The 20,296-nt window shown below is 41.3% G+C and overlaps 1 protein-coding gene across 5 annotated transcripts in view; it reads left to right on the top strand.

Moving 5' to 3' along the window:
* DYM (dymeclin) overlaps window positions 1–20,296 on the top strand; it is a 389,955-nt gene that overhangs the window by 328,487 nt on the left and 41,172 nt on the right. For all 5 annotated transcript variants that reach the window (XM_073343511.1, XM_073343514.1, XM_073343512.1 and 2 more), the window contains 2 exons: window positions 4,589–4,771; window positions 19,264–19,377. In XM_073343511.1, the coding sequence (XP_073199612.1) occupies window positions 4,589–4,771; window positions 19,264–19,377 (297 nt within the window). The remainder of the gene's footprint in view (window positions 1–4,588; window positions 4,772–19,263; window positions 19,378–20,296) is intronic.

The raw sequence follows: 20,296 nt of genomic DNA, 5'->3' as shown, positions 1-20,296 counted from the left end.
GTCTATCAGTTGTCTCTGTTTTCATTCTCTTCTCTTTCTGAATCTCGTTTGCCTGTTCCTTTCTCTCTCTCTACACAAAAGGAACAGGCTGCACAGAGCAGCACCAGGATCAAGGGACTCCAAAGTTGATCTTTTGGCCACCTTTGCACAGCACCAGCTGAATTGTGCCCCAGGCCAGGGGTCTATTTAAAAAGTAAATATTTGCCAACAAAGTTACCAAAGTTATTTCCTATTCTGAGTAGAAGGGAAAACCTGTGGTACGTAAGGTTACCGCTCTGTTGCCAAATGCTAATGGCAACTGTTGTTCCAACTTTGCCCTGCTTTCAGTGCCCAATTTCCTGTCACAAGCAGTTGCAAAGTGATGCTCTTAGAGTTTCAAATCCTATTTTACTGGTAGATTGAGTGATTTCTATTTGCATAGATTTAAAAATAGTCAAATTTATTTTCTGATCTTTTTGTGTGAAAAGCCTTACATAAATCCAAGATATCACCAAGCACATTTGACAGCACAAATAAGGGTCCTGATCTAGTTGAGCCCTATGCATCTGAGATGTTTTTGATACTGGTATCTTAATGAGTAATTAACAGTCAGCAAATGTGGTGGTAAACTGAATTACGAAGAACATGCAGAATTTGCACTCAGCCCTTTAGGCACTGTAGAAACTTCACTAGTTCAAACTAGTATCTTGTTTGGATTCACCATTGCCACATAACAGCTAGACTGGTGGGCACAAAAATATCAGCATAATTGTTTTCTTTTTCTTATGGATAACATCTAATCTACTCAAGAAAAGAGCTCCTAAAATTTTGCTGTTTCTAGCCATCATCTCAGACACACACATTCTGTGTTTCCCTTGTGTTGAAACTGGTCTGTAAGTTATTACACAGGGTGATAAAAACTTTTTTCTTTAACTATGAAATGTTTTTATAACCTCGTTTATATCTTTCCTGACGCCACATCTAGATGCAGAGGTGCCTTAGCTTGATACTAGTGATGCAAAGCAACAAAAGTGCAATATTTTATCAGCTCTGACAGCATGTCTGCATTCTCCAATCCAAATGCTGTCCTTGGCTTTCAACTTGGTTTTTTTTTTTTTCCTGTTTGTAGAAATTTAAGGTTTAAAGGTATTCAGAATGCTTTAATCAGAAATTATAGCAGCAAATTTGCAAATGCTATGTGTGGAATAATAGGATTATCAACAATTCTTTTCTTTAACATTCATTTATATAGCTCATTCTACATAATATATATGTAGAAAATTACAGGTAGAAATCTGAAATATGACATCTAACACTGTTCCCCCTATTTGTTAATTATACTTGGAATTAAAAAGTGAGGGAAAGGAAATTCCACCTACTAAATGCTAAAGTAACCTGAGACCTTATTACTGAGGAGTTACTTCATGTTCTTTTAGGTGTTTGATGCAGACTGTGTGCTTAGCAGTGAACAGGTTTGTTTTTCAGTAAACATCATGCCGGTAGATACTAATATTTTTCTGTTTAAATTAGCTTTACTTCCCATGTTTTAGGTGAGCATTTTTGGTTAAAAAAAATTTACTTGTGGGAATTGGGTATCCAGGTTTCAGGCAGCAGGATATATCTGCTATAGTAAGATCTGCTTTCTGTCCATCGTGAAACCAAGGGTGCAGGTGTTTTGGAGAGGGCATGAGGGTTACAACTCTGTCATAAAATTTGCTAGTGACTCAAAGCTTAGCAAACCAAATCCTTACCCCGGAAGACTTTTTAATGACTGCTTTGGAATACTTGATAGTTCATCAGTTTAGTAATGGGATACAAGGCTTTTCCCCTCTTTGCTAACGAATTCAGTCCAGGTTGGTAGTGATTTAATGTTACCATGCAATAGCCATTTAGTGATTTTAACCTTCTTAAAGTCTTAGACAATTGGAGTCTTACTATCAGCTTTAAACTGTTTGCTTTAGGAATTTATGTGGCCTCTATTACTGTAGTATCAGAGTGCCTCAAGGTCTTTAATGTATTTATTCTCACACCACCATGGGGTAAGGAAGTGCTGTTATCCCCATTTCGCAGATGGGAACTTGGGCACAGAGAGGTTAAGTGACTTGTCCAGGGTCAAACAGGGGGTCCGTGGTGGGACAGGGAATTGAACTCTAGTCTCCCAAGTCTCAAACTAGTGTCCTAATTGCTGGATTATCCTTCCTCTTCTCCCCACTTCAGTGGGAGTAGAGTTAAACAAGCAAGGAGAGCTTTTGAAAATCCTACCGTAGTATTCGATTTATCCTCCCATAATTCAAAAAACATTGAGACAAATTCAAACCTAATTAAGCAGGTACAACTCAGCTGATGTCACGGGAGATGCACCTTGCTTAGCCAGGTCTGAATTTTTCACTATAACTCAGTTGAAGTAATTATTCCATGTTTTCTCTAAAAATGCACTTAGTTACTCAAAGCCAGGTATTGGGACTATTACAGAGAGAGCACATCTTGTCCTAACCGCCGAGACTGCTTTCTATCACAAAACACTATGGTCCCTTTGGCTGATTAAATAGCCACAGTGATCATCTCTGCAGTGATTTTCTGCCAGGATTCTATTGGCCACCGTACAAAGGACCTTCAAGATGGGTGACACCAAAGCAGTAAAAAATGGGATATCCTCAGGACTGGAACAAGGACCATAACCCCCCTTCAAAAGAAACCTCTTGCATTAGAATAAAAAAGTCAAAACAGCTGGCATGCTGAGGTTTAAAAATGAATTAGAACATGTGCACGGTACAATGTTATTCCAACAAGCATTTCATAAGGACTTTATAATTTAGACCTGCTTTGTATACATGGGAGACAAACGGACATGAAAGACTGGAGTCTATCTGATCTACATTGCTTACTTCACTGAAGAATAAAGTGGGGGCAGGGACATAGTTGCACAGGGAACTTGAAGCTGTGGAGGAGATGAAGGTGGGGGAAAAGAGGTAGACATATCTTCACTTCCAATACGGAGAAGCTGCAGGGAGACTAACTTCTCTCCACTGTGGATAGGAAGTAGCTGCAGCAAAGTGAAAGTCCTGAATTCCTTTTTTCCCCTTGTCTTCCCCCAGGTGGAATAGTGGCAACTTTTCTTCTCCTCCTCTGCCTTGGCAAAGGAGGCAGTGTTAACTGATATGTGATAATAGCTGCAATCTGAAGGGATTTTAAAAAGTGGTATTGCTTTATACTGGAAAGAAACTTCACTATTTGCAGATTGAAAGTCCAGTAAAATGCACTGGAATGATTTTCACTCCCCACACAGAGTTCAGCAGAGTTCCATTATGAAATAGGGAAGTGCTATTGGGTAGTTAATGGGTTTTTCTGAAATGTAGAAGGCAAAACCAATGCTTGGCTCATGAGCTAATATTCTCAATCAAGTTTTCAGGCTAATAGGAAAGACTGAAGCCATCTTAAAAAGAAAAGGAGTACTTGTGGCACCTTAGAGACTAACCAATTTATATGAGCATAAGCTTTCGTGAGCTGTAGCTCACTTCATCAGATGCATACTGTGGAAAGTATAGAAGATCTTTTTATACACACAAAGCATGAAAAAATGGGTGTTTACCACTACAAAAGGTTTTCTCTCCCCCCACCCCACTCTCCTGCTGGTAAAAGCTTATCTAAAGTGATCACTCTCCTTACAATGAAGCCATCTTGGGGTGCTTTTGCTCTCCCTTACTAGGTCTCTAAAGTATCTTTATCAACAGTGTCAAATGCTGCTGAGAAGTTGAACAATATGAGTTGGGAGATTTGCCCATTGTCCACAACCAAGAGAGGACTATTCTCCAATGCAAAGACTGTCTTTATGCCATATCCTGGTGTGAAGGCCCAGTGAGAGGAGTGTAGGATATTGTCAGGTGGTGTTGGAGATGGAATTTTGCTAGCTTCTCTGTGATCTAGTTCAGAATGGAAGGTTGGATTATGGGTGGTCATTATCTGGATTGGTTGTCAAATGCAATTGATCTAAAGTATGGTGGCCTAGTGCACTACCAGTAGGCTACTTTTTCACAGACCATCAGTGATCCAACTTCAGTAGCGTAGAGTGCCAAAATAATGTGCAATAGAAAAGTTTGGAGGAGGAATGTGTTTTGGTCCAGACTGTCTTCCTACTTTTTGTTTCTTTCTCTTTTTCCCTGCCATCTTTTGTTTTCCTTCTTGCTGACTTTTTCTGGCTCTCTGTCTTTCTCCTTTTTGTTTTCCACAATGAGTGCTGAACAGAAAATAAAATGCAGTGCACCAGTACTGACCTGCATTTACCTGCAGCACCTGCTGTGAGTTGAAATTGACTAAAATCACATAACTTCAGTGAATTTAACTCACTGCAGTGACTGTGGCTAAAATTCTTTGGGGCGGGAGCATTCTGCAAAGTGGAAGCTAGAGTCCATTGACCTTTAAGGTAAAAGTTTGGATGTTAAAGGAGAAAGCATAGCTATGTTACCAGACAAGCAAGAATGCAAGACTTGTTCATATTGATGAGAGATCAGCCAGCTAATAGCTACATTAGTAATAATACCTGAGTACTATCATTTCTGCCTAATATATAGTGGAAAGGGGCACATGCTAACCTTTTGTTTGTTTCTTAAAGGCACAAGACCTGAATGTGATTGAAGAAGTGATCAGAATGATGTTAGAGATTATCAATTCCTGCTTGACAAATTCTCTCCATCACAACCCCAATTTGGTGTATGCATTGCTTTACAAGCGGGATCTGTTTGAACAGTTTCGAACTCACCCTTCCTTCCAGGACATAATGCAAAATATAGACCTGGTAAGTAATATTTATTAATCAGTTGCAAGCAGTAAAACAAGTCTCTTAAACACATTGTTAGCTGAATATGCTTTTGAGAGAAGTGGTGATTTTTTTCACATTTATATATCCCTTTCTTTTGCTAGATATTTTTAGACTCTATTAGAAATATTGAGCTTCCAAATCATGATTGAAGCTAAAAGAGGGGTGGAACTTGGGTTGTTCTCAACTCCTCTCCCTTCCTTCTGTCTCAGGGACTCCACCATGAACTGTACTGGATTCCATCCTTACTTGGCAGACACCATGACTTGTGCCATGAGATCTGGAGAGCCCACTAATGCGGATTTCCCCAAGCCGCAACAAATCCTCTTCTGGAAGGAACCCCCTCCAAGTAGTTGCCTTTCAGTTTTCTAAGGGAGGCTAGTGGCAGCTACTCTTTATATCTGTCAATACTCCAGTGATGGAAGTGAAGGAAAAAATTGTGTAGGAGAGTTTCTCCTTCAGCTAACTGTAGGCAGGCAGCATGTCCTATCTGAACTTGTGCTGCTTTGACTACAGAAGAGTCTGGTGAGTAGGAGTTTAGGAAAAGCATAAAATGGAATTCTTAGCCCTAATTGCCCTGTAGGGTGAAAGAGCCCCTACTGCCACTTTCAAGTGGACCTGTGCTGGTTATTAGAAAGGATGAATTTCACTTTCTCTGTAGGAAGCCATGTTAGACCCTCGTATGTGGCTCCATACATAGCAGGCTGCTGTGATGGGGGATTTGGTAGGAAAAGGGGTTGGTAGTTAAGTATTTTCTAGTATGAAATTTAGTGGTGCCTTTAATATTTATATATTTAGGACCTGGATGATGATACTAGAAAATAACAAATGTTAAGGTTCAGTAGATCAGTATTTTGGCCTCCATTAGTTGGTATTTATACAGTAATTAAATGCAAATAGTTTTTTACCATCTCTTCTGGCCATAGTTCAGGCATACTGTTGGCTAGTTACACTCCAGTGATTTACTGATATTTTAATTTAATCTCACCAATGGTTTGTTTTCTTCTTTACTAGAAGAGCCAAATTAGCATTAGCAGCCTTATTTAGAAATTTAGATGGTAATTCACCACATTTCAAATCCATCGCCCTCTTTCAGTTTGGGTAACCAAATGAGTAGGTATAGATTAGCCAAATGGTACAGATTCATTCTGGCCCTGATCATAGCAAGGGAGGACAGAGGATTGGTTGATTTAAAAAACAAACAAACAACATATTTATATTCTGCAGGAGCACTTGGCATTTATAAAAATGAGGCCAGAGCCAGTGGTATAGGGAGCAGCTGGTATGCCGCCTTCCCTATCCAATCTTTTCCCTGGACCTGCAGCGTTCCACTTTTGTGTCATTGTATCTGCTGCATACAGTGGGGAACACACATGACCCGCTGAAGCTTTAGCTACGGTTAAGTGCTTTTTTTCCACAACTGCACCGTATCTAAACCTGAGCATAATTGTTATCTTTCTGTGGAAAAGTAAATGAAATGAAAACCACGAGTGTTTGAGTATAAAACAAAACTTGTTTTCATTTTTCCCTTCAGTTTTAATTAACCTGCTTTATAATTACAGATTGCTGTGTACCAAAATATTTTCCTTCTCCCACTTCTCTCTTAATTGTGCAATGCTGATATCCATGCCATGTAGTCCTTATTAGTTGCTCCTTTGACATTTGAGGTCACTAATGAGAAGAGATGCACTAAAATTGTTAAAGAAGCTCTTGTTATATGAGACATTACAAATACAGCATTTGAATACCCATAGTAATTCCAGGAGCTCCCTTTGACTTCAATAGGCATTCTACATGCACAGCATGGTTTCCAAGATCAGACTCCTAATTATCAGGAATTTACTGTAATTTTGTCCTACTAAGAGCAATGGATTCAAGCTGCTGGAGCTTTAAGCTCTACAGCATGTTGAATTTCTTGTTGCAGTGGTTACCTAATTTTTCATGTGATGTTACTAAAAGCCTGTTTGTGAGTCGTGTATTGGGTTACTTTTACTTTAAAATACCACAGGAGTTTGACACACTTCTAAAGATCCATAAGCAAAGCCATTTTCATTCTTCTCTGAAGTGGCTCAATTGCTGTTCTTTCTCCTCCACCCACTGTTTTCATTTTGCCAAAGATTTTTGAGGGGTAGAGTTCAGACCTCAAAATGCCCCAGGGTCTTTTGCAGCTACAGTGTTCAAAGGATGTAATGATGCCGGATTGGCGAGAAGAGGTGACCTATAGTACTTCATTTACAGGGTGTGGGAATGGGAACAATGTTCCATCTAGACTAACTGAATAACTAACTAACCTTCACAGTTCCCCAGTGAGGTGGGTAGCCTCTGTACTTATTTTATCAAGAGGTTTGACTTGTCTGTGACCACGCGAGTCAGAGGCAGAGCCAGGAATAGAGCCCTGGCATTGCTGCCTGACAACCCATGCCCGCTAGGCTACGCCTTCTGTGGAAGACAGAGGCGTTCTTCCCCATGTAACAGTTAAATGTGGATTTACTAATGTAACCATTTAAACAAAACCCTTTAATGTTAGGATATAGGATAATGCCAGGCAGGTTCTGAAGCCTTCTAACTATTTAAAGCCTTCCAAGGGAGTGTCTTGAAGTTTTAAATAACTTCTTTGTTAGGAAAGCAAAGATGTCAGAAATTTTATTTTTAAAATGTACCTGTCACCAGCTAGCAGATGGTGAGAGCTGTCAGCTTTCCCATCTGAATAAATGATTGGACTCAACAGACTCCTCTCCTCACCCCCAGTCCAGAAGTAGTGCCTGCACAGTCGCCCTTCCCTGGAGAAAAGAATCAGTCTTTTTTAGACTGTAGTTGCGAAACCATATGGACAAGTCCTCCCAACACTCTCAAGAGAGTAGTAAGGAGTGTTACCCCCACTTTACAGATGGAAACACTGAGGCAATGAGGTTAAGACGACAGAAGGCGTAAGCATCTGAATAGAGCCCAAGTGTCCCTGACTCCCAGAACTGTGCTCTTGCCACTACATTTCCCTTCTCTGCTCTGTGGACTTGATCCTGCCATTATATGGTTCTCAGGGTGCTGCAGAGTGCATGGAGTCCTGTGGGAGGATGCTGACCACCCTATGGAGTGGCACACAATCTAAAGCCCATCTTTGTGCAGGGATTCGCCCATGCAGCAGGAAACAGCCCCCCCCCCCCCATGGAAAGTTGGTGCCAAGGATGATTTAATGGCTTCACAACACTGCAAAGGGGGATTCCATCTGGAGTCTCTCTCTGACCGGCAGTGGTCAGCCAAGGCTGGCCAGCCTTCAGACATGCCTCTTCTCCAGCAGCTGCCCAGTCCTTTTCTCTTTGACCACACTAAACATTCTCTTTGTGTTTCGGGTGCAGCTGCCCAGTCCCTGGCTACATGATGGCCCCTAAGCTTCCAGCTGTAGGGATATTTGGCAGTGGGACGGCATCTTCCTCATGCCTTCTAACTCACTTGTCTGACTCTGCAGAGATTGTGATGCCACATGCCGACTCCACCCATCTTCACCCTTATCTGACCCCTACCACATGGCAAAGGTGTGTAGCTCTCCACACCAGGTGCCACTGGGGACTCCTGCTAGCAGGGGTGCTGCGCTCATCACTTATGCAGACCCCATTCGTGCAGTACCGCTACTCCTCGCACAGCTGGCAGGATCAGGAGTCACCAGCAAAATCCTGCTTACAGAGTGGAATCATTCTCCCTTCACACTGGACATAGGATTTTTCCCACTTAAACTGTAAGCAGCATGAAAGCGTTCAGTGCAGAAGGTAGCTGATGGTTTATCCAGTGTGAAAAATCTGTAGAGTTTTTCATACAGTGGTCACTGTTAAAAACTTGCTCAGCTGCCTTAGATAACTAATAACTTTGTCTCAGTATTTGAAGTATTCAAGTTATTCCCTAGAGGTAATGTTGCAGATACCGATGTAACCTCTATATTTATGGTAGGTGTTTAAGGGTAACCAGAGTAAAAAGCACTTTCCAATGTAAACTTGACATTAATTATATTTCCCTTCTCTGTATCTTTTATAAACAAATTAGTAGTCACCATCACAGTATGACTGGGAACATATGGGCACACTTATGACTGGGAACATATGGGCATACTGTAAACAATAGACTGAAATCAAAATACCTTCCATTTACTATTAATTTACTTTTAAATTTAGAAAGTCATCTTCCTGGGATATTGTGTATCTTGTTGAGCTAAATGGGATATTCTTGCTCTGGCTCATCTAGCACAGAGGAATGGTATGATTTCTATTCCGACTTACTACTGAAACCCCGCATTGCAGACTGTGTACCTGTCTTTATTCCACAAATGATCCCTAATTTGGTAAACAGCCTCATATGTCCCTGGAGTTTGATAGAGGCTCCTAACAGGTAATTGCTAGGGCTGGACCTGTGCCAGGAATGTCATGGAGAGTCATTGACTTCATTACTTTCACGACTGCTGTGAGAGTTGGATGGATGTGATAAGTAGTTGAACAAACTACATTAGGAGCTGCTAAAATCCTTGTTTGATAGGTAGGCTGATAGAGAGCAGGAGCTCAGCAGCATCAGTGTGATGATGAAGATGATCAGCCCAGTGTTTTCTAGTGAGAACTTTAATTCCGCGGTGTGTCTCATGGCTCCCATCTCCCTTCCCAGTTAGAGACTTCTAAATTAGGAGATTTGGCTTGGCTCTAATATGGCAGCTTTTATTTTTGGGCCTGTTATTACAGAACTTATACTGCGCATGAGCACTCTTTTGCATTAAAAATGGAATGCAAAGGTTATTTTTGGTACCAAACACTGTTAATGGCTTGTGGGGTTTCTTTTGTTCAGTTAGGTTTTTTTTACTACATTTCCACTTTCTGAAAATGTATGCTGGAAAAATTGCAGCCTTGCTGATTACAAGAGTCTGTTGAAATATTCCCAATGAAAGATTTTTCATGATAATTTGCCTGGTTTTGATTTGTAAAACTTACCCAGTACTGTAGCATTCTTACAATATTTAATAATTTTCCGTGAAAGGGTCACTTGAAAATGGTCCCAGAGTTCCACAGAAGGTTCTCAGATTATTTAGTGAACCTACTCTGAGCTTTAAGGTCCCGCCAGGTGTGTTTACTGTTACTTTGGGTTTGATGTTGAACCTTTTGCACAGTTCTCATTGCTGATGCCTGAGGCCACTGTTGTTAGGGCTAAAGAGACAGAGGGTCTGTTTCACCTGTGCTGCAGGCCAGTAGGGGCCAACAGCAGTCACCATACTCTAGCCATGTGTTACTTTTATGTATTGATCTATGTCTTCCTAAGGGATCTGCTTAGGTGAGGTGCTGATCCTTACTGTCTGTTCTCATGAGATGTTTGTTTTGTCCCCTTCTTCTTTTGATTTGCTTGAGGGTTTGGCATGTTACTCAGTGTGTGATGACCCATGCTGCAAATCTAAAATATCAAACCTCGGAATATAAAAGTGCCTTTCTGTTTTCACCATTTTAAAAAAGTCAAGATTTTTGTATTTATTGCAGGCTATTTTCCTCTTTCACAGAGTTAACCTTGAAAATTGTGGGCTGAGATGGCAGCAATGAATCCTGCTGTTGTTTTTATCTCTGAAAGAAAGTTGAGTTGTGAGATTGCTAGTTAGACAGACAGTGGGTCTGCACTGCAAAGGCTCACAGGCTCTGCAGCACTTCAGCTTAACCTGAAATAGAATCCAAGCTGAGGAAATGCAGATGAGTGGATATGTTTTTAGAAGCTTTGGTTTTTAATACGCATTTTATAAATATTTCTTTATTTCAAAATGTCAAATGGCTTCAGCAGACAGGCAAAATGATAGACATTTTGGATTCTCTGCCATTTCTTAAAAAACACCAAAACACCTTTATCATAAATTATCCTTGCAATCTAGTTGTGTGATATGAAAAGAGGAACTAAAGGTGCATCTCTACTGGGAAATTGACAAAGTGGGACAAAAATTGTTTAGGCACTATTGTCAACCAGGCCAAACTGCTTTGAATACCCATTACAGAAAAGTGCTTTCTGTAATAGGGGAGGGAAGCCGTTTGGCCCTGACTACACTGATCACCAAAGATTATTCGATGAGTCGAAAGAATAGAAAGATTATTTCGATGAGTCGAAAGAATAGTAAATATGGCAGGCGACCAGCTTGGCTTAATGGTGAAATTCTAGCGGATCTTAAACATAAAAAAGAAGCTTACAAGAAGTGGAAGGTTGGACATATGACCAGGGAAGAGTATAAAAATATTGCTTGGGCATGTAGGAATGATATCAGGAGGGCCAAATCGCACCTGGAGCTGCAGCTAGCAAGAGATGTCAAGAGTAACAAGAAGGGTTTCTTCAGGTATGCTGGCAACAAGAAGAAAGCCAAGGAAAATGTGGGCCCCTTACTGAATGAGGGAGGCAACCTAGTGACAGAGGATGTGGAAAAAGCTAATGTACTCAATGCTTTTTTTGCCTCTGTCTTCACTAACAAGGTCAGCTCCCAGACTGATGCGCTGGGCATCACAAAATGGGGAAGAGATGGCCAGCCCTCTGTGGAGATAGAGGTGGTTAGGGACTATTTAGAAAAGCTGGACGTGCACAAGTCCATGGGGCCGGACGAGTTGCATCCGAGAGTGCTGAAGGAATTGGCGGCTGTGATTGCAGAGCCATTGGCCATTATCTTTGAAAACTCGTGGCGAACGGGGGAAGTCCCGGATGACTGGAAAAAGGCTAATGTAGTGCCAATCTTTAAAAAAGGGAAGAAGGAGGATCCAGGGAACTACAGGCCAGTCAGCCTCACCTCAGTCCCTGGAAAAATCATGGAGCAGGTCCTCAAAGAATCAATCCTGAAGCACTTGCATGAGAGGAAAGTGATCAGGAACAGCCAGCATGGATTCACCAAGGGAAGGTCATGCCTGACTAATCTAATCGCCTTTTATGATGAGATTACTGGTTCTGTGGATGAAGGGAAAGCAGTGGATGTATTGTTTCTTGACTTTAGCAAAGCTTTTGACATGGTCTCCCATAGTATTCTTGTCAGCAAGTTAAGGAAGTATGGGCTGGATGAATGCACCATAAGGTGGGTAGAAAGCTGGCTAAATTGTCGGGCTCAACGGGTAGTGATCAATGGCTCCATGTCTAGTTGGCAGCCGGTATCAAGTGGAGTGCCCCAAGGGTCGGTCCTGGGGCCGGTTTTGTTCAATATCTTCATAAATGATCTGGAGGATGGTGTGGATTGCACTCTCAGCAAATTTGCGGATGATACTAAACTGGGAGGAGTGGTAGATACGCTGGAGGGGAGGGATAGGATACAGAAGGACCTAGACAAATCGGAGGATTGGGCCAAAAGAAATCTGATGAGGTTCAATAAGGATAAGTGCAGGGTCCTGCACTTAGGATGGAAGAATCCAATGCACCGCTACAGACTAGGGACCGAATGGCTAGGCAGCAGTTCTGCGGAAAAGGACCTAGGGGTGACAGTGGACGAGAAGCTGGATATGAGTCAGCAGTGTGCCCTTGTTGCCAAGAAGGCCAATGGCATTTTGGGATGTATAAGTAGGGGCATAGTGAGCAGATCGAGGGACGTGATCGTTCCCCTCTATTCGACATTGGTGAGGCCTCATCTGGAGTACTGTGTCCAGTTTTGGGCCCCACACTACAAGAAGGATGTGGATAAATTGGAGAGAGTCCAGCGAAGGGCAACAAAAATGATTAGGGGTCTGGAACACATGACTTATGAGGAGAAGCTGAGGGAGCTGGGATTGTTTAGCCTGCAGAAGAGAAGAATGAGGGGGGATTTGATAGCTGCTTTCAACTACCTGAAAGGGGGTTCCAAAGAGGATGGCTCTAGACTGTTCTCAATGGTAGCAGATGACAGAACGAGGAGTAATGGTCTCAAGTTGCAGTGGGGGAGGTTTAGATTGGATATTAGGAAAAACTTTTTCACTAAGAGGGTGGTGAAACACTGGAATGCATTACCTACGGAGGTGGTAGAATCTCCTTCCTTAGAGGTTTTTAAGGTCAGGCTTGACAAAGCCCTGGCTGGGATGATTTAGTTGGGGATTGGTCCTGCTTCAAGCAGGGGATTGGACTAGATGACCTTCAGGGGTCCCTTCCAACCCTGATATTCTATGATTCTATGATTCTATTCAATCCCTTTTAAAGGTTGGGCCAGGGTGGAGGAACAACTTTTTACCATGGGTCATCTTCTTTCTGTAGACAGGATTCTTGTATATTTAAATTTGTAGGGCTTTAAATAATTCAGAGGGACTAGCCTGGGTTGCCCATTTTCATCTTTGAAGTTACTTACTGTTTCCATCAGACCAGTTGCTCAAATGATTAGAGAGAACAATCACTTCCAAGATATCAAAATGGATACTATGGAATATAAAAGTCCTCAATACATGGAAACTATTCTTCTTTTGGCCTCAAACCCTCCTTGCAAAAGGTAGAAAAAATGTGTGTTTACCCTCAGGTTTTAAAATAACTATGATAAAACTGAAGCACTTTCAATTTCACAAGCCTTCTTTTAAGTAAGCAAGAGGTTGAGTTGAGGTTTCAGTTAATTATTGGGATTTATTTAAATATAGTTATTTAGGAGTGGGATCTAGTTAAGCATCTTGACCACTGGAAAATACAGTAAAAGCTGTTTTATCCAGCATATTCAGCACCCCACACCCCTTCCTGTGCCCCAACGCACTGCCCTGAGCCCCCTCCTGCACCCACACTGCCTCCCAGAGCCCACGCTCCACACCGCCTCCTGCGCCCCAACCCTCTGCCGGCCCCACGCCAACCAGACTATGAACCGGAATTTCAATGAAGATCAGAAATGATGATTTATAGAGCTTTCCGATTGGTGAAGTGCTGGATAAAACGGCTTTTATTGTACTTAGCTTTTATTGAATAACTCCTAATTCTAAAAATGATTTTCTGTCTGTAATGAATTATTTGTATCTGATTTTTCCTTCTTTTTCTGAAAACAAACAAAAAACCAGTCTAAACTACCACCCACAACATCTTACCATAATACATCTGCACGTTTGTTTGGATTAATAAATTGTATAAAATCAGTTACCTTGTGTTACAGCAGAATAGATGTATAAAATCAGTTACCTTGTGTTACAGCAGAGAAGTGGCTTGGAGGAAGAAAGGTGGTGTTCTTCTCTCCAAGCTGTTTTGTAGGTACCATGGTTTTCTTTGCCCATACTGGTTGAATATTGAACAATACCGTACCACTGTTGTTGTTTTTTTCACCATTCACCTCAACACATGATATACCTCTTCATTTCTCTGAGAAGCTGCCATCAAAGTCAGACTTGAGCTATGTGGCTTGAAATACTTTGTATACTATGCCATATATACAGGTTTCAGAGTAACAGCCATGTTAGTCTGTATTCGCAAAAAGAAAAGGAGTACTTGTGGCACCTTAGAGACTAACCAATTTATTTGAGCATGAGCTTTCGTGAGCTACAGCTCATTTCATCGGATGCATACCGTGGAAACTGCAGAAGACATTATATACACAGAGACCATGAAACAATACCTCCTCCCGCCCCACTCTCCTGCTGGTAATAGCTTATCTAAAGTGATCATCAAGTTGGGCCATTTCCAGCACAAATCCAGGTTTTCTCACCCTCCGCCCCCCACCACACACAAACTCACTCTCCTGCTGGTAATAGCCCATCCAAAGTGACCACTCTCTTTAAAATGTGTATGATAATCAAGGTGGGCCATTTCCAGCACAAATCCAGGTTTTCTCACTCCCCCACCCCCCTCCAAAAACCACACACACAAACTCACTCTCTTTGGAGGGGGGTGGGGGGATGAGAAAACCTGGATTTGTGCTGGAAATGGCCCACCTTGATTATCATACACATTTTAAAGAGAGTGGTCACTTTGGATGGGCTATTACCAGCAGGAGAGTGAGTTTGTGTGTGGTGGGGGGCGGAGGGTGAGAAAACCTGGATTTGTGCTGGAAATGGCCCAACTTGATGATCACTTTAGATAAGCTATTACCAGCAGGAGAGTGGGGTGGGAGGAGGTATTGTTTCATGGTCTCTGTGTATATAATGTCTTCTGCAGCTGTAGCTCACGAAAGCTCATGCTCAAATAAATTGGTTAGTCTTTAAGGTGCCACAAGTACTCCTTTTCTTTTTGCAGTTTCTACAGTATGCATCCGATGAAGTGAGCTGTAGCTCACGAAAGCTCATGCTCAAATAAATTGGTTAGTCTCTAAGGTGCCACAAGTACTCCTTTTCTTTATGCCATATATAGTGCATCTCTTTTTTTGTAAACCCAGTGGTTCACTTGGGAGATTTTAATATTTGGGTTAAAAATGGAATTACTCAACTATGCCATCTAATCGATAACTATAAGGTCCTAACACTTAAACAATTGTATATTTTTATCTTAATATATCTATTTATTTAGATTTCAGTCTTAAACTCCACACCAAAGAATACCCATCCAAAGCTCTGTGTGCTTTGACATACATTGAAAACACAATATTGGAGATAAAAGTAAAAATTGACCAAAGCAGCAGCTCTTCCTCCCACTTACCTCTATATGAAATACAAGATTACTTACACATATATTGGTATCTTTTCCTCATTGTTTTACACAAAATGGTGCACACAATACCAGGATTGCCCACAATTCCTTCAACAGAAATCGTTTTGTGTGGAGCGATCTTATATAGCTTGGTTAGATACATGAGGTAACTTTTTTGTTCAGTGAAGCCACAAATACACATATTAAAACATTGTATTGTATTTAGGCTAGACATATCAAGATTAAATAAATAAATATAGATCCACTTTATCAAGTGTTCACATGCTCCCAGTATTTTTGGGTATTTCCCATTATTTAATTAAACGCCCATCTTAGCCAGTGAGCTGTTAGCATTATTTGCTTGACAGAACATTTCAAACATAATAATTTTATGTCCTTTGCGTAACACATTGCTTAAGGACAAGATATTTATGTGTGGTGTAAAAGATGTGTCTGTTGGTTTGATGGGACTGACTAAAAGTTAAAAGATTTTGTAACTTTATAGGTTTCAGAGTAACAGCCATGTTAGTCTGTATTCCCAAAAAGAAAAGGAGTACTTGTGGCACCTTAGAGACTAACCAATTTATTTGAGCATGAGCTTTCATGAGCTACAGCTCATTTCATCGGATGCATACCGTGGAAACTGCAGAAGACATTATATACACAGAGATCATGAAACAATACCTCCTCCCACCCCACTGTCCTGCTGGTAATAGCTTATCTAAAGTGATCATCAAGTTGGGCCATTTCCAGCACAAATACAGGTTTTCTCACTCTCCACCCCCCCACACACACAAACTCACTCTCCTGCTGGTAATAGCCCATCCAAAGTGACAACTCTCTACACAATGTGCATGATGTGGTCAGTTTGGATGAGCTATTGCCAGCAACAGGAGAGTGAGTTTGTGTGTGTATGGGGGTGGGGGGGTGAGAAAACCTGGATTTGTGCTGGAAATGGCCCACCTTGATTATTATGCACATTGTAGGGAGAGTGGTCACTTTGGATGGGCTATTACCAGCAGGATAGTGAGTTTGTGTGTGTGGTTTTTGGAGGGGGGTGACGGGGTGAGAGAACCTGGATTTGTGCAGGAAATGGCCCACCTTGATTATCATACACATTTTAAAGAGAGTGGTCACTTTGGATGGGCTATTACCAGCAGGAGAGTGAGTTTGTGTGGGGGGGGGTGGAGGGTGAGAAAACCTGGATTTGTGCTGGAAATGGCCCAGCTTGATGATCACTTTAGATAAGCTATTACCAGCAGGACAGTGGGGTGGGAGGAGGTATTGTCTCATGATCTCTGTGTGTATATAAAGTCTGCTGCAGTATCCACGGTATGCATCCGATGAAGTGAGCTGTAGCTCACGAAAGCTCATGCTCAAATAAATTGGTTAGTCTCTAAGGTGCCACAAGTACTCCTTTTCTTTTTTGTAACTTTATAATGACATATCCAAACCACTTTTTTAACTGTATTATTTCCCTTTAAACCGTTGCTTAAATTCTCTTGTGAAAAGGATCCCTGCAGTGATTGTAATATAATATTTTTGTATTTAATTTGTTTTGTACTTTGCAATTTCCAGAGAAGATTGCTCTGCAGCCTGGCAAATCTACCTGTTCTGAAAGGTAGCAGAGTTTGCAGGCTCAGGGTAAAGGAGTGCCTAATTTGAATCCCAAAGTAATCAAGCCATCAGCTGTCTTTGTTTTACTAACAGCAGCCCAGTTGTGAGGCATAATTAGGTTAATGGTTCCTGGCTCCAGCTGTGTGTCTCACTCAACAGAACAAAGGCAGCTCCGCTGAGATTTTATAATACAGTATGCTTTTTTTAAAAAACTTGGAGATGATTAACAAAGGTTACTTCAGTGTGCTAGAGTTGTAAAGCTTCAGATGCATAATGTGGAATTACTGCTTTTCTAAAATGACGCACACAGTTTCACCCATCTAGACTGCATCCCCACATTACAGGAACATGTACACAGACGTATTTGCATATGGAATATGTACACTGATTTGGGTATTTGCATATGGAGATAGTCAATTAGACATCCAACTACTCACTTGTGCATGCAGACTTGTGGTATTTCTGTAGGCCCAGTAAGTACATGCAGTTGTGCTCTGGGAATTGGGTTCTGAATTGTCCCCCTTTTTCGTAGAACTGCAGGCAGGATCTTGTGTCCTTGGTCAGAATTTCTCCTCTCTTCCCTCTTGTACACTGTACTGTGCTTCATGGTTGCCACCATCTTCCAGATGAACTAATGTCAAGTGCTTTAGGTTCTTTGGGGATGAAAGGAGCTAGAGAAATGTAGGATGACTGAATTATTGTTCAGTGTTGTTCCAAATCAGGAACTGGGGCCGGACCACCTGCTTCTACTGGAACCTGAAGGTGAATGATGGGGCTGAACCCCTGACTGACAGGGCAAGCTGGACCAGAGAAGGGAGAATAAAATATGGCCCGTGGGGTGCATGAGGAGTTCAGAACTTTGGGGGAGCAGCAATAGGAAGGGACAAACAGGGTAGACATGTGGGGAACCTGGATGTATGCTTAGTTTTAATCACTGTGATTTGGGTACCTCTGAAGTTCCACTCTAGTGTTGCCAACTCTCGCAGTTTTAGCACCCTATTTCATGATTTTTTTAAATCCCCAGTCCTTGGGAGTCATGTGATTACATGCAAATCTCAGTTTCCATTTTTGAAAACAAAAGTACATTTCTGGCCATCGTGGTTGTGGAGAAAAGCTTGAAAAGTTGGACCCTAAAGGCTCAAAATGTAGAGGTGCACACATGAAACTAAAAAAAATTTCCTGATTTGGAGGGACCTGACTCATGATATTTGGACACTTGGGATTGGCGATACTGCCAGCCACCTGTCTATGGTCTGTGATTTGTGTGGGTTTTGGATCTCTTCCCTCCACACTCCACCTTTATTAACACTGAGTCCCAAACCCTGTGCTCCCTGGGTGCCTCGTTTCTCTGCTCACTCTGCCTCTGGTTTAGTTACGTTGATGGGTTTATTCTATTTTTCTTTAACCCCAGTAATCACCCACTCCTTGGGGCTCAGCCAGCTTATAGCTGGAGAGGCAGAGAGCCAGGGCAGTAGTTTGTTCAGTGATTGTTCTCAGTGTATGGGTCTGGGAAGAGTGCTCATTTCCCAGTTTTCCAAGAGCAGCAAAATCTCAAGTTAGCACCAAGATACTACTTTGAATGTGAGAGTTGGCATCTCTGAATACTTGAGTCCAACTGTGATGGAAACATTAATCTATCCCATTTTCTAAAATTGATGCTTTGCTTCAACCACAAGTTATTGGTCCTGAGGCAGGAATAATTGGATAACATTTTATGGTCTGTATTATGCTAGAGGTTAGACTGCCAAAGCAAGATTGTTCCCAACAGTGCTTTTGCTAATCCTTTCTCCAGTCTAGTTTTGAAATTGTTTTTGCAATGTGACATCCACTGTGAAGCCTTAGGTAGTCCATGAATTTGTTTCAATAGAAACTGACTCGTTATAAGCCTGTTTCAGTCACATTTTACCCAGAAGTTTTCTTGTATATATATAACAGTGGAAGAAATAAATCAGGTATTGCACAGATTTCTGTTGTTTAGGAAACTTTCTACGTGTGCACATTAGCAACATAATATATATGAACAGAATGTCAACAGATCTGTTGATGCTGGCACTAAAAATTGTAAATCTATTAACTGAATTGCATTGCTAAATAAACTGTATTAAATTAATCATCCACCAACATTGACCATTGAAGAATGCTGATAATTTTTATTAACTTGCCATAAATCAACAAATTTCTTGATTGTGGCGTAAGTAATTACGAGTGCTTTGAAAAGAACAGTTTAAAGATATTCTGATCAAGAGAGGGAGAGAAAATGATTGTTTCATTTGTAAACTGGTAAAATTATCTCTTTCTTGCACTTGTTTATATGTTATCACTTTCTATTACAGGTAATCAGCTTTTTCAGCTCACGGTTAGAGCAAGCTGGAGCCCAGCTGTCAGTGGAGAGAGTTCTGGAAATTATCAAACAAGGAGCTGTTGCATTGCCCAAAGACAGACTAAGAGTAAGTGGTGTCAAAGACTTAGTCAATTCAAATGTAATGTTCCAATTAATTATGTCAAAATGTCTTTTTTCTTTTGAGGTCAGGTCATACAGTACTGCATTATGGATTGTAATATGCTTGTGTTTTAATTTAAAATACCTCATTAGTTTGGACTGTAAGCTTATGTTTGGATTTTGTGTGTGTGTGTGTGAAATGTATTTTCTTGATTTGCTAGTGAATTTTGGTGCCTACGATTTGGAGAAATTAGAACACGTCCAAGGTGGGGCTTTCTCATAATGTCTCAGAGATGGAGTCTTTTCTCTTTGACCACACTAAACATTCTCAACCAGGCCCTCCTCATTTCCCATTTTTACTACTGCGTCGTCATCCTCTCTGGCCTTCCAGACACCCACATTGCTCCCTTCAAGTCCATTCAAAACACGGCTAAGATCATTTTCCTGACCCATGGTTTGGGGGTAGGAACAAAATGGTCTAGTGGTAACAAGCCTACGGCCTGGGTAATCCTAATGTTGCTCAGCCACAAGCATCCTGGGCGAGCCACTTAATCTACCCAGAGCTTCAGTTCCCCATCTGTATAATAGGGATTATAGCACTTTCCTACCTCTCAGGGGAGTGTTATGAGGGTAAAATCCACTAATGATTGTGTGATACTACAGAAATGAGGGCCATATAAGTACCTAGATAGGTAGATGTAACTCCTGTATTTGAAACACTCCCCCTTCTCCACTACATCAAATAGATGCTTTGTAATCCTTATATTTAAGGCTCTTCACAGCCCAACCCTCCCTCAATATCCAATCTTGTATTACTGCATTGTTTCTCTCTACTGCTGTTCCGCTGACAATGCCACCTTCCAGCACCCATTCATCTACATCTTACACCACCACCTTTGCACTCTCTTCCATGCTGTCCCTTACGC

This window comes from Lepidochelys kempii, chromosome 5, assembly GCF_965140265.1.
Source record: "Lepidochelys kempii isolate rLepKem1 chromosome 5, rLepKem1.hap2, whole genome shotgun sequence".
NCBI lineage: Eukaryota > Metazoa > Chordata > Testudines > Cheloniidae > Lepidochelys > Lepidochelys kempii.
This window is presented reverse-complemented; position numbering and strand designations above follow the sequence as displayed.